Raw genomic sequence first — 15,109 nt, forward strand, 5'->3', positions numbered from 1 at the left:
AGAAGTTTTAGTGGAGATGTGAAAATAGAAGAATTGTTGGGATAAATTTGGATTGGTCAATTTAAGTATTTGGATGAATTTTCCGTTGTACCTAAGTGTTGTACAGGTTTATTAGATAATAATGTTTCTCTTCCATTGGAGGCAATTTTGACTAGATTTGCAGTCAATTTAGGATGTTCTTTGTGACAATTTAGCGATAAAGTATAAATGCTTCCGTATTTGTCTGGTGTTTCCAAGGTCTCTAGTCAGTATTAGTTTAAGTCTGCTGGGTTAAGTGATCTGTATTGCAGAAAACAGTAGTTAATCCATTATAGATAGATAAACAGACAGGCATGGATATGTTAATCGTTATCAGGGCTAGACTGATGGAAAGTAGCCACTCTACTTGTTGACCATTTTCCGCATCATACCCCACGGTATGATTTTATACAAAAGATATTGATAAAACTTTAAATCATGTGATCTGATTATTTTGTGCAAGATTTGTCACATGCCTGTTTCATTTGATACTGTTAGTGAAATTCTAGTTCGAAATGTTATGAGATAATTTTAAGATAGGTCAATAACATGATGTTTTGTAACTTATTATTCTCCACTTTGAACAGGTGCTAAAATATTCTGCTGAGACACTCAAAACAGACTAATTTGAAGGTGTGCTATGTTCATATTTAGACACTGTGTATTATTTCACGATCCGGAAGAACAATAAGTAACATATTGGATTGGTGCTGACTGATTCGTCCAGATTTAATTTGTAAAATCGTTAACTCTTGATATTATGTAAGTTGTTTTGTTTGAAGCTTCCTACGGATTCTCTTGAATTTTCTGCAAAAATACGGGAGTGTTTACAAAATTGTATATGGATATGAAAAGGAACACGTTTGTATGCATAATTATATTCCAGGCAGTTCAATAGAGAGACCTATTGTTTTAAATAGGAAATAAAAAACTTTCATCGGGGATCAATTAATTGCCACAGTAATTGGCAAAAAAACAATACAGTTGATAAAAAAAACAGGACAAACTGTTGCGAAACAGAAAGTCCTTATACTGGAACAAAGAACAGTTTGTGCTTTACGTCATACACAAGGTTTCATACACTGCAGAAACTTGGTTGATAGGGAAGCTATGTGACTGAAATAACTGAGAGAAAAAAGGGATTATTTCAACTTTAGTGTTTTGAGCTTGCCTGTATGAAGATGACGACTGGGATGCTATTTGTGTTCAATTTTTGGTAAGTTTTTTAAATTGCAGAAAAAAATGAATTAACTTTTCTCAAAGAAACGGTTTTATGGAGTATGCAGTTGATGATATGCAGGGTAACCAGCCAACGTGATTTTGGATTCTGAACACACAGAAAATATATGTCCCTGTTCAGAGATGTGAGGGGGAGGGTTGAATACCGAGTGAGGAGAACTCTGGCTGTGATAAGAAGTCTTTGCTTCTCCTAGTTTAATTCAAGTATGGGAATTGTCAGTTACAAGCATGTGGGGAAGTTATCATATACTTGTAGAAAACAAGTCAATATGAGCTGTGCCATGAGAAAACCAACATAGTGGCTTTGCAACCAGCATGGATCCAGACCAGCCTGTGCATCGGCGCAGTCTGGTCAGGATCCATGCTGTTTGCTTTCAAAGCCTATTGCAATTAGAGAAACTGTTAGCGAACAGTATGGATCCTGACCAGACTGCGCGGATGCGCAGGCTGCTCTGGATCCATGCTGGTCGCAAAGCCACCATGTTGATTTTCTCATGGCGCGGCTCATTATTGTTACAGAATAGCTATAAGAACACTGGTCAGGTTTCATAAATGTCTCCAGAACATAATACTGTTGAAATATGGTTAAAACCATTAAAAAGTAGACATATCAGTTAATACAACCATATAAATTTACATCAGATAATATATTTTCTTTCCTTTCTTAGAAGTAGGGGAAATGCTCCTCAGCTATTTTCTACCTGCTTGATTATTTCCTTGTGATGTCCGTTTCCTGGTTGACACTTCTAACACAATTGTCTCTTACTAATTAACCTCAAGATGTTATACACTTGTTAAAGATAATAAAGTCTTTTTAAAACTGGTGTAGGCATAAAATAAAAGTTAACACCTCTTAAACTTTTGCAGGATTGTGATTGTTATAGGACTTTTTAATTGTTTTATTGCATGTTATATTGTATGTAATTGGGTTGCTGAATTAATAATAACCCAAGAAATAGGGTTTTAATTAGCATGCACTTGTTGCAGAGGTCAAGTTATGAGAGTCGGACATACATTTTTTAAATTAATCTGTAAACTTTTATGGTGAAGTCTTTGTCTTTGTGAACTTGCAAATAATCTAGTTATAGATTAAAAGTACATATGCCAAATTCTTGAAAATCATTTCTTAGATAAGGCCAGTATTCTAGCACGATTTTGAGAACTAAAAATGTTTTTTTCATAATTGGAATATATAATTTAGATATGATGGACCTGCACAGTTTGTATATTCTGTTTTATCATCTTGAGACAAGCTTTTGTTTTTAAATAATTAACCCTTACCCTGTTAAAAATCTGCAATGAACTTGTCTGTCTTTCAATTTTAGGCAGAACCACTTAAACCTTTAAACGTAAGGGCCCTAGGGATGCTTACCAAAAAGGTACTGACTGAATAGCGAATAGTGCAGATCATGATCAGACTGCATGGATGTGCAGGCGTGCGGATAGATCATGATCTACACTGGTCACAAAGGCAGAATCAGTTGTGTTCAGCATGATAAGTGTAAAAACCTCCATTTAATCTTGAGTGTTTGTAATAGAAATTGTAATGTATTTTTATTTATGGTGAATTTTAGTTGTAAGAAAGTTGTCAATCGAGTATTTCTTGTTTGTGACTGATTCTGGTCGCTCAAAGCTTGTTCATAGAGAGGATGAATTTTCATACTTGTAGGGTATGTAGGATTTCAGTTTTTTTTGCAGTTTAAATTGTCTTCCGGATGTTTTAGAATTCAATAGCCAAGTTCAGTCTTACTGGTAAAACCTTAAATGAGTAGGTGTACCCTGATTAAATTTATTTTGCGCAACTAGATTAAATTTTTTTTGGCAAGATGTTAAGCTGGAGTCTAATGTTTGTGTCGTTTACTTGATTTTGAAATCTGATACCAGATTTTCAGATGGATATCTTTATAATTTCGGGATATCAGAATACAGGTCCAAAAGCTAATCTTAACAATCAAAAGGGGCTAAACTTTCCCATTTCAGTCATTTTCAGTGGACTTAAAAATGGCACTAACTCAACTGTAATAGGGTGAATTGGGTACTGTGGTGTAATACCCCGGCTTACTGCCCAAATATGGTACATGATTTTTTCATAAATTAAAAAAAATCTGCAGCTTTTAAATTAATATTTAGATTATGATGATAATCAGATTACAACATGATATAGGACTCTTAGTAACTCTGCTGGATAAGCAAGAGGTTAAATTTCAAATGTATTAGCTTTAAATGCCTTCAAGTCTGTAATATTAATTAATGATAAAATGCACTTCATCTCCTGCTACAGTATTACACAGATGTATTAAGTCAGTCTAAATTAGTGTTTACATCTAGATTTCCTGCTTGAGTTCAATGTTTCCAGGTTATAGACCATTCTCAGATGTGATAATTGCTGTGGGCATATTCTGTGTGGGAAGAATGTACTGCATTCACCGCAAATTAATACAGTTGTACTTGCCTTGGCAGCCACCTTCACGAAGCGGCCACTTGCCTCAGGCAGCCAGTCGGTTAATGTCACAAATTCTCCTATTTTTAACTTCATCTTGTCTCAAGCAGTCAGTCAGCTAATGTTTCAAATTCTCTTTTTGTTCAAAACTTCATCTTGTCTTGAGCAGCCAGATTTTGCCCATCCAGGCCATCTTTTGGCTTACTGCTTAATACAGGTTTGACTGTAATTTGTTTTGCGCCCTGTAAATGTTAAAATTATGATGCAAATGTAAGAACTTTCTGATTTATTTATTCCATTGTTATTGCTTATTGTTAACAAGTATTGGTATAATACAATGACTGCATGTCTGTACAGATAGCATGTCTGTGGGTGATATAACAAGAAGCAATATTCAATAATTGTCTTAGACAGTATGGTATCTTGTATATTGATCTGACCTTCTCACTTGCTAATAAATATGTACCAAATTATCCCTTCTCTTCAGTGCTTATGACTATCAATAAGCCTATAAGGTTTGTTGTTTTGTTTTTTTTGGAAGGAAAGAATCTGCACCCAAGGTATTATAGGATAAATGTATATGTAACTTTTTGAAGGAAGTTGGTGCAGTGGTTAGCTGCCTAAACTGCTGTGCGCTGTAGCGTCATCTGGTTGCATCTTAATATCCTGACTGGTGATCAGTACTTGGTGATAACTTAAATTCTTATCATAACTTATGATAATTTAAACTGGTATGATAGCTTAAATTATTGGGACAACTTGAATTAGTATGATAACTAAACTGATACGATAACTGAAATTAGTACTATAACTGAAACTGGTGTGAAAACTTAAACTAGAATTAGAACTGAAACACTGGTATGATTATAACTAAAACTTAAACTGGTATGATAACTTGAATTAACTTACATTGGTATGATAACTGAAATTGATGTGATAACTTAAATTAGTATAATAACTGAAATTTAATTTGGCATGGTAACTTGAATTAATATTAACTTAAACTGGTAGTATGCATGGTTAACGAAACTGGTATGGACTCTGGTATGATAACTTAAACGTAAACTGGTATGATAACTGAACTAGTGTGATAACTTAAACTTGTGTGGTAACTGAGACTGGTATGGTAACTCATAACTTAAAATGGTACTGTTTATAGCAGTATCTGTCTGACACCTGCTGGAGCACAACTGGAAATAAGTTGTTCCAGAACCAACTAGCAAGACCGATAAGTGAAGAATTTGCTCTTTGATTGTCTGTGCTTGATTTTTCTTCTCCAGTTGACCCCAAATCGTGATTCACTTTTCAGAAACCCATAAAGTCTGGTCTGATTTATTTTTTTGGCAAAAACTGATACAGTTTTTTGGTGAGTTTTAATCATGTTAAAAGCTTAGGTCCCAGTAGACAATAGTTGAATAGGTTCTTTTGACTGTAAATTTCCTATTAATCTGAGGCCCAAACACTGGGAAATCTTCAATGTTTATAGTCTACTTGATAAATATATATTATGTTTTTGTTTGTAGCCAACACATTTAGTACTAGTTGAAAGGTAGATTTGACCAAACCCGAGGAAATTTGTCCTTCTTTGTCTATTGTAAAATTTCAAGAAAAAAGATTACAAGACCAATTAAAATTTAATGCTGTAAATAATTTTGAGAAGTCTAGTACTATACATATCAGATCTTTTGTTGGGTCTTTTAACTGATTTTTTTCATACTTGGTTATAAATTCATGCTGATAAACAGATTTCCTAAAAAAAATATTGTATAAATTTACCATAAGGAATATCATGTCCCAAAAATAATTATTAGATTTCTAAGGTAATTTTAAGTATTTGCTAATCTTATTGCTTTTCCCAGAAAGTGTGACCAAGTGACTGGATCCATCCATTTTGATGTTTCGAGTTATGAGAATTTAATACAGTGATATCTGATGGCATGATTAAATTTTGGCAGTTTCAATTACACGCTCCTATGATTTGCTGCAATTTGATGAATTAAGATGATTTTTTTTTTATGTAAGAAAGTTTTTTGCACAAGCCAGATAGCAAAATTTTAGTGAGATGATTTCATATTTGTACGAATTTCAAATATGCGCATGTGTAAGATTTTCATTCTTCATTTTAACCCTTACGCTTCTAAATTTCTGTAATGAACTTTCCATCTTCCAATTTGGACAGTATCATTAACTGTTAAAAGGGGTGCTTACCAAAAATATATTGTCTGAATAGCGATCAGTGCAGATCATGATCAGGCTGCACAGATGTGCAGGCTGATCATGATCTACACTTATTGCAAAGGCAAAACCAGTCGTGCCCAGCATGTTATTGGTTAATAAACATGCAAGAGAGTTCTTAACATTACAAGTTTCACCCAGTTTAGCTACATGTACACATCAAAATATTCTTGTAAAACCTACATTTTAAGAATGAAACATGTGGATTTACTTGAAGCAAGCAACTTGGTTGAATTTATTGAACACATTTAGCAAACCTCTTATAAAGATTTTCTATACCTACACAAATATGAGACATATTCTGTATTTTCTTATGCATTTTTTATACAGTAAGTAAGGGACGAGTGGGTTAAGCTTGACTTCGAATCTCTTGCAATTCACTGGCTTATGGAAGGGCGGTAGTTTTACGCATGTGCCTGGCCATTCCTGTAACAATGCCCACAGAGGCACCCAGGGTTTTCTTATACCATCAAAAGCTGGGGAAAAGGCCATAATCCAAAATTGGGTTGATGTGACTTTAAACCAAGCAAAAAAATAGAACAACAACAAAAAACATAAGATCTACAGATCTATTGATGTAGTAATATTCTGACCTAATTTTTTACCAAAAGTTTCGGGTCTTCTTTGTTTGGGTATTGGATTCAATCTGTTTACAAAATCAGCTGATTTCAATTGAAAAGTTGTCCTGCTGCCAAGTTAGTGTATTTGTATCCTTTAATGTTTTTCCTTGTATTTCAAATATTGTACTGATTTTAACAAGTCACCCGCCGAAGTCTCTTCGTGTGTCCTGTTTTGTAAATTTTAGTACAATAGACAAATAATTTTTTGCCGTGAGGTCATTTAATATTTACATTCAGAAAGAAATTTTGAGAGTTTACGAAAAAACAAAATGTGAAAAGCAAAAGAGACAATTAAAAAAGCAGAAATCAGTATGTTAAAGCAGAGAAGTTATTTTATTAAAGGTGTACTGTGGTAATGTCTTTCACTTAGATATTTTATCCTCAGATAAACCTAGCTGTGCATTTGGAGTTGCAGTCATATTTAAATGTCAACTCTAGTAATTATTTGTTTGTTTTGGGTTTAACGCCGTTTTTCAACAGTATTTCAGTCATGTAACGGCGGGCAGTTAACCTAACCAGTGTTCCTGGGTTCTGTACCAGTACAAACCTGTTCTCCGCAAGTAACTGCCAACTTCCCCACATGAATTATCAGAGGTGGAGGACTAATGATTTCAGACACAATGTCGTTTATCAAATAGTCACGGAGAACATACGCCCCGCCCGAGGATCGAACTCGCGACCCCGCGATCCGTAGACCAACGCTCTTACCTACTGAGCTAAGCGGGCGGGCTCTCTAGTAATTAAGTCATATTAAAAACTTCAATTTTTTTCCAGCTTAATATTCATGATTTTACTTATAGTACATACACAAACATGTTTGGTTTTTTTAAATAGATACTATATATATAACAAAATCAGAATTTAAAAGGTTTGTGAATTCAGGTATTTTTAAACACCTGCCATACTGATTTTACTTATTTGACTAGTATAAAAGGTGTAAAGTGTGTCTTTGGTAGCAGTATCAAATTTTGTATTGAAATCAGGCCATAAATTAGATACGCTTTCGCTTTCATCTGGAAAATTTTCCCATTAAATATTGGTATAAGACCGTTCAAAACTGATACTATATCAGAACTAATATTTATATACACAGCTTTCGCTCCAACAAGTTTGTTTACTATTGATTTCTGTGCTTTGATTTGAAACTATTGATCTTTTAAATTATTCAAAATGAGGAAGCTTTTTTGTTGAAATACATGATTGTTCAATAAGTTGTTAGAAAACTAAATTTCAAGGACTTTTTGAATGAAGTGTGTGCAAGGACATTGTGAATAAAGTGGTGGGCTATCAGATCACATGATTTTGAACATGGATTTAATTTTGCACTGCTGATCCACTGATCAATACCCTATGACTCACATCTGGTTCAGGTTTGGTAATCGTCTTGTAAACATAATTATTATTCAGATTTGAAACTAGATAAATTAATTCATGCCTAAATAAAGAAATGTCTTGTAAAATGTTGGCAACATAAAAGTTCGGAAATAAGTTGACCTTGTACAAAACATTTAGGCAATTCCGCATTTGTCTTAAAATATTTAATATGCATAAATTCCATATAAATACTGACTGTATTGTTGCACCAAAATTTATATATCAAGTTTTATCTTGAATTCAGGTAACGTCTAGTTGTGTTTTCAACAGTTATAGCTTATATTATTTCGTAATTTATTTAAAGACGCTGCAGTTTCTTGTATGAGAGATGGGAAAATTTTTTCTCAGTAATAGACTTTGTTCAAACTTTGTACATGAATACAGTTTCAACATGAAACAGAAAAAATGCAAAGACAATCATAGGTCACCGTGCTTGTTAAGGAGTTATCTGCCCTCAAATTTGCATATTCAAGGGCAGGTAACTCCTGAACAAGCATGGTGAATTTCCATTTTTTTTTTTTTTTCATAATTCTGTTTCCAACATGACACTGGGTTCATAATACAAAGTTTGAATAAATTCTATTATTGTGATTTTTTTTACTCAAAACAGCAGATTCATGAAACGGACAAAAAATTCTTATGGTGAGATCTCGCTAGGTTTTGATCCCGAGAACAGCACAGATGACATTGATCATGAAGTACCTGGATCATCCAAGTATGGAAAACCAACACAGAAACTTTTCAAAGAAGTGAAAATGAGAAGAAAACTTCATATATAATAAATTTTAGTAATTATTTAAACATATAAGATTTGTCAATCTATGAACGGCCATGATTGTACACAGTATGGTAATTTTCTTCTTCAGGAAGGGCCGAAGAAAAGACAAAGATTCTCCGACCCCGCCCCTACAAGACGAGTACCGGCAATATCTTGAGGACCAGTGTGTACGAGACCGGATAACAAACACAGATTTTTATCGACTAGTATCTCTACCTGAATGTTTAGATTATAATGAATGGCTAGCAACACATGGTAAGTGACATTTGATTTCTGTTTTAAGGTAGTGGTTAAATATTTCCATTCAGTTAAGGTATTCTCTGTATACGATGTCAGCATTCTCTGGTATGAACGGAGGGCCTGGAACTTGTTTGAGCTACATCATTGTCTGGAGAATGCCGAAACACCTTACAAAATTATTTAATCACACTGAAATTAATGATTACGGGTCTGCTACCTTAAAAAACCCAATGAGAGTAAATACAGAATAGAGTTATAGAAAATAAAACCCGAAGCCTCTGACTACTCCGCAGGTCATAAAATGAATTTGTGCAGAGGTATCATTATGTCTCCCCCAGGAGACATATTGTTTTTGCCCTTCCGTCCGTCCGTCAGTCCGTCCGTCCTTCCGTCCGTCCGTACGTCACACTTCATTTCCGAGTAATAACTGGAGAACCATTTGACCTAGAACCTTCAAACTTCATAGGCTTGTAGGGCTGCTGGAGTAGACGACCCCTATTGTTTTTGGGGTCACTCCGTCAAAGGTCAAGGTCACAGGGGCCTGAACATTGAAAACCATTTCCGATCAATAACTAGAGAACCACTTGACCCAGAATGTTGAAACTTCATAGGATGATTGTTCATGAAGAGTAGATGACCCCTATTGATTTTGGGGTCACTCTGTCAAAGGTCAAGGTCACAGGGGCCTGAACATTGAAAACCATTTCCGATCAATAACTAGAGAACCACTTGACCCAGAATGTTGAAACTTCATAGGATGATTGGTCATGAAGAGTAGATGACCCCTATTGATTTTGGGGTCACTCTATCAAAGGTCAAGGCCACAGGGGCCTGAACATGGAAAACCATTTCCGATCAATAACTAGAGAACCACTTGACCCAGAATGTTGAAACTTCATAGGATGATTGTACATGCAAAGTAGATGACCCCTATCGATTTTGGGGTCACTCCATTAAAGGTCAAGGTCACAGGGGCCTGAACATTGAAAACCATTTCCGATCAATAACTAGAGAACCACTTGACCCAGAATGTTGAAACTTCATAGGATGATTGGTCATGAAGAGTAGATGACCCCTATTGATTTTGGGGTCACTCTATCAAAGGTCAAGGTCACAGGGGCCTGAACATGGAAAACCATTTCCGATCAATAACTAGAGAACCACTTGACCCAGAATGTTGAAACTTCATAGGATGATTGTACATGCAAAGTAGATGACCCCTATTGATTTTGGGGTCACTCCATTAAAGGTCAAGGTCACAGGGGCCTGAACATTGAAAACCATTTCCGGTCAGTAACTTGAGAACCACTTAACCCAGAATGTTGAATCTTAATAGGATGATTGGTCATGCAGAGTAGATGACCCCTAACGATTTTGGGGTCACTCTGTGAAAGGTCAAGGTCACAGGGGCCTGAACATTGAAAACCATTTCTGGTCAGTAACTTGAGAACCACTTGACCCAGAATGATGAAACTTCATAGGATGATTGGTCATGCAGAGTAGATGACCCCTAACGATTTTAGGGTCACTCTGTTAAAGGTCAAGGCCACAGGGGCCTGAACATGGAAAACCATTTCCAATCAAAAACTTGAGAACCTCTCGACCCAGAATGTTGAAACTTCATAGGATGATTGTTCATGCAGAGTAAATGACCCCTATTGTTTTTGGGGTCACTCCGTTAAAGGTCAAGGTCACAGAGGCCTGAACATTGATAACCAGTTCCGATCAATAACTTGAGAACCACTTGACCCAGAATGTTGAAACTTCATAGGATGATTGAACATGCAGAGTAGATGACCCCTATTGATTTTGGGGTCAGTCTATTAAAGGTCAAGGTCACAGTGGCCTGTTCATGTAATATCATTTTTTGGAAATAACTTCAGAACCACTTGACCTACAATGTTGAAACTTAATAGGATGATTGGACATGCAGAGTAGATGACCCCTATTTATTTTGAGGTCACTTGATTAAAGGTCAAGGTCACAGGAGCCTGAACAGTGACTTGAGAACCACTAGGCCAAGAGTGTTGAAATTTAGTGGGATGACTGGACATGCCAAGTAGATGATCCCTATTACAGCCAACCATCAGTGTCTCTTTGACTTTCGCTTCTGACCCCTATTGACTTCTTGCCTATAGGACTTTGCATTGGGGGAGACATGCGCTTTTTTACAAAAGCATTTTCTAGTTTATTACTGATGTAGAACGCGGAAGTTGTAAGGTAGATGAAGGTCTTGGGAGTTTTCCCAAATACTACATTTGCTGCAGGAAAAGTAGCCAGGGCTTTAGACCACAATAGCATTGGAAAATCCCTGCCCTCTAACCCAAAATGAAGTTCCAGTTTTGATGAACATCTTTAATTGGATATAGAAAAGGAAAGTAAAGTCAGGTTTATTTCTAGGAAATTAGTGTAAGCTATATTTATGAAAGAGGATGTATGTACATTTTAATTTGAATTTATACGTAAATGACATGACATTGTGTGTAAAATGTATTTTACTTCCATTTCAGCTGTATCGTTTTTTAACCATGTAAACCTTATGTATGGTGTTATATCAGAATACTGTACTGGTGAAACTTGTGCCACCATGACAGGCCCAGGGAATGTGTAAGTCTCACCTTTTCTTACCAGTATTTGATTTTAAAAACTTTTCTTAAATTTAACTGTCGAAAATTTTAATTTCCTCTCCACTGAATTAGTCTTCACTGTATCTATTATTTGATTGGATAAGGCTGAGAACAGCTGATATTTTCAGCCAATGATATTTGCTGTAGTTTAATTTGAATATCAGGTTACGCCAATCATATCATCTGTTTCTTGTTGGAAATACTTTCGAACTTGTGTTAAGGCTATCTTAAGGCTATCTTGTTGCAGAGCTATTTCCTTACACAATTTTTGTCACCGCTCTTAAAGATATGAAATAAATCTGTTTTATTTAAAGAGATCAACATTCGGTAAGGAGACACAAGAATTCAATTGAAAAAAAGCAAGATTATTTTTGTTTACTTTGTTGTCTGTAGCAACATTTTCTGAAATTACAAAGGTCAGACTTAATTGCTGTGTCTTTTACACAAATTTGCTTTCAAACTCTCTTTTTGTGATCTTTTCAAATTTAATGGTCCTAGAATGTAAGGTGTAATGTGTTGTCTTTTTTGTTTGCAAAACATCAGTTTTCGAAAATTTAAGTGTATTTTAAATTAAAAATTTCGCTAGCTTTATAAAGTCAGACCGATATAAAATATTTATCTCATGTCTTGTGCACCTGGTTAAGGTATATTTATAAGCTGTTAAAGCCCCTCTTATTCCCCTCTATGGCATGGTGAAAGTCCCTGTTAAAATATGACCAGTTGTTACAAGGTTTTTGATAAAGCTAAGTTTACCGAAGTACTTGACTAGTTTTAAAGGGCTTTAAATTTATCTTTATGATAAAAATGTCGAACTTTAGTTTGTGTCAAGTGCTAACTTTGTAAAACAAGTGTACCAGTTTCTGTTGAAGATAATAATTTTGTCTGTGTGATGCAGTCACTAAAGTGTCATAACTATTATAAAACCCAGATAAAGATATGTGAGAGTTAAAGTTTGTATTTGTTTTTCATAATTCAGACATTGTTTGCTTCAATGTTAACACTGTTGTTTGACCTTCTTAAATCACTTTCTAGAGGTTCGGCTAATTGCCTTGGCCTTAATTGTTGACAACAAAGGTGATGTCATTAAGAAAGTCTCGTATGACCTTACGAAACTATACCATCGTATTTAATTTATGGGAAGAAAGATATCACCCGATATTATACTTAAGTAGGCAAATATGGTTCGAAAGATCAGGCGATACTGTATAAGCAATGTTTATTGTGTTTTAATTTAAGAGATTACAAGTTGAGGTGTCTTTAAAAGTGAATTTTGACAACTAACTGATAGAGATAGCTACATATTACATGTTTTTTAGTGAATTATTGAACTATGTATCAGCGAAATATATCCAGTAATTTCACTATGAAATGATATCAAAAATGATGTTTTAGCTCGACTTTTCGCACTCGCCCCAACGTCGGTATTGCAGCCGGTTAAAGTTTTTGATATAGTCAAATATCTCTGTTACTATCAAAGCTATTGACTTGAAACTTAAAATAGTTATTTACTATCAAAGTCTACACATGGAGAAACAATCCCCATAACTCTGATTGAACTTTGAAAGAGTTATGCCTCTTTTTAACTTAGAATTTTTTGGTTTAAGTTTTATAAAGTTTTTACTGTCAAAGCTCTAATTTAGAGTCAAGCACTGAGAAAAGTTGAGCATGCTGTCTTACGGGCAGCTCTTGTTTATCTGTTGCACTGGCTTAATGGGTAACATTTGGTTGAAAACATTGAAAAAGACATGAAAGAAAAACAAAACTTTGTTTGTTTTACATGACTTGTATGATCAAAATATCTTTCTTTCATTAACATGCGATTTTAATTTTCACTTGTGTTAACACCTGCACCCCGTGAAAATAAATCTTCTGGTGTTCGTTCAGTTAAAGATATTTCGATTTTATTCCAAAGTTACAATCTGCATAATACAAAAAAAAGTATTTTTAATTATTTAAGAAGTATGCTGTAAACACATCTAAGACATTGATACTAGTAGTACACAATGGGGGATAAAAATGTTAATGTCTGGATGTAAATGGAGTTAAGTGTGACATTGAAAAATGAAGAAAAAAGTGAAAATTGATATTATATACAGGTGAAAAAGGAATAACCCAAAGAAAATCATCCTTACATCCCCACACTGGGTGCAGATTTTGGGGGGAAGATAGATTTCCCTAACAATTTCCCCTCAGGGGGCAGGGGAAGATTTACCTTTGAGACTTAGACACTGCAAGTGAAAAACAATGTTTTAAAACAGTTATGGTAATGGAGAAATAGATGGTTGATGTAATTTAAGAACTGAAATTGTATAGTTTGTTATTTATTCTCTTTCCTAGACCAAGGTCAGCTGAGAAGATATGAATCAGCAAAAATTAGATAAATTTCTGCATAATTTGAAATTGAAACCAATAAAGGTGTTGCAAAACATTAAAGAATGGGGAAAAAAAAGATATCCGTTTTTGGTCCTGTTTACCTTGCTTCAAAATAGACTGCGTTTGATGAAGAGACTTTGAAATGACTGAAATATTTTTCAAAATAAGTTTGATTTAGATTGATGAGGCTGTTTAACCTTAAGCCTGCTGAATTTCAAAAATGGACTGCTCCATCATTTATTTTGGGCAGCACCATTTACTATTCAAAGAGGTGTTCACTGAAAATTTACTGACTGAATAGCGAACAGTGCAGACCATGATCCTGCAGGCTGATCTTGGTCTGCACTGGTAGCAAAGGCAAAATCATATGCCGGCAGCAGGCTAAAATTTTAGACTGAGGAATGATGTAATCATGGCCTGAATTTATGTGGTTGATTCTAATTCAGTAACAATAGTTTCTTGTGTTTCCAAATATGCGATCATGCCCTTTCTAATATGTGAACACGCCTTTCCAAATTCTTATGTAAATCTCAGTTTTCCATAATTATTTATAATTGTGCTAATTAGTCTTTTCAAATATGTAAACCTTCCTTTCCTATCATGCCAATCTGTCTCTCAAAATATACCCTCCCCAACTACATGTAAATCTGTCTTTTTAAAAAAAAAAAAAAATGGATATGCGAGGCTGACTTCCATAAAAGTGCAAACCTGACTCGCACAATTACAAGAACCTGTCCTTCCAATGTTCAAATATTTGAACCTGCTTTTCCAATTATGTGAACTGGTATCTCGAAATCAGCGAAACCATTTTAGCTCTAAATGGAAGTGTGAAGCAAAACCAGCTTGCAGAAACTTGCTTGTGGAGACTCGGCTCCATACTGGGTTACATAAATGGTTTTGTTATATCACATGTCTTAGTTTAAGTATTCATTAAGGCAATATTCTCACCTATGCAGAGAATTATTACCTCATTTAAGTGCCCCAGCGTGCATTAGATTAGAATCTATACTACAGCAATACAAAGAAAGTAAATCTTAAAATTACTTTTTTTTTCTCCACATTGAAAAACATCCTACAGCAGTTTCATCTGGTTTTATATCTAGTATTAAGTGAAAGGTTTAAATTAACCTAGAAGTTATTTCAGTTCATAAATATTTTATCACAC

At 34.7% G+C, this 15,109-nt stretch overlaps 1 protein-coding gene across 5 annotated transcripts in view; it reads left to right on the plus strand.

Annotated features, from left to right (window-relative positions):
• The window catches only part of LOC128550373 (MOB kinase activator 2-like), a 46,508-nt gene that overhangs the window by 21,303 nt on the left and 10,096 nt on the right, over nt 1-15,109 (plus strand). For 2 of the 5 annotated variants that reach the window (XM_053529321.1, XM_053529317.1), the window contains exons 2-3: nt 8,793-8,959; nt 11,455-11,551. In XM_053529321.1, the coding sequence (XP_053385296.1) occupies nt 8,793-8,959; nt 11,455-11,551 (264 nt within the window). Of the gene's footprint in view, nt 1-605; nt 1,235-7,774; nt 7,923-8,792; nt 8,960-11,454; nt 11,552-15,109 lie in introns of those variants that run through there. The other 3 variants (XM_053529318.1, XM_053529319.1, XM_053529320.1) reach the window with 3 other exon arrangements.

The sequence above is a fragment of the Mercenaria mercenaria genome, chromosome 17 (genome assembly GCF_021730395.1).
Source record: "Mercenaria mercenaria strain notata chromosome 17, MADL_Memer_1, whole genome shotgun sequence".
Taxonomy (NCBI): domain Eukaryota; kingdom Metazoa; phylum Mollusca; class Bivalvia; order Venerida; family Veneridae; genus Mercenaria; species Mercenaria mercenaria.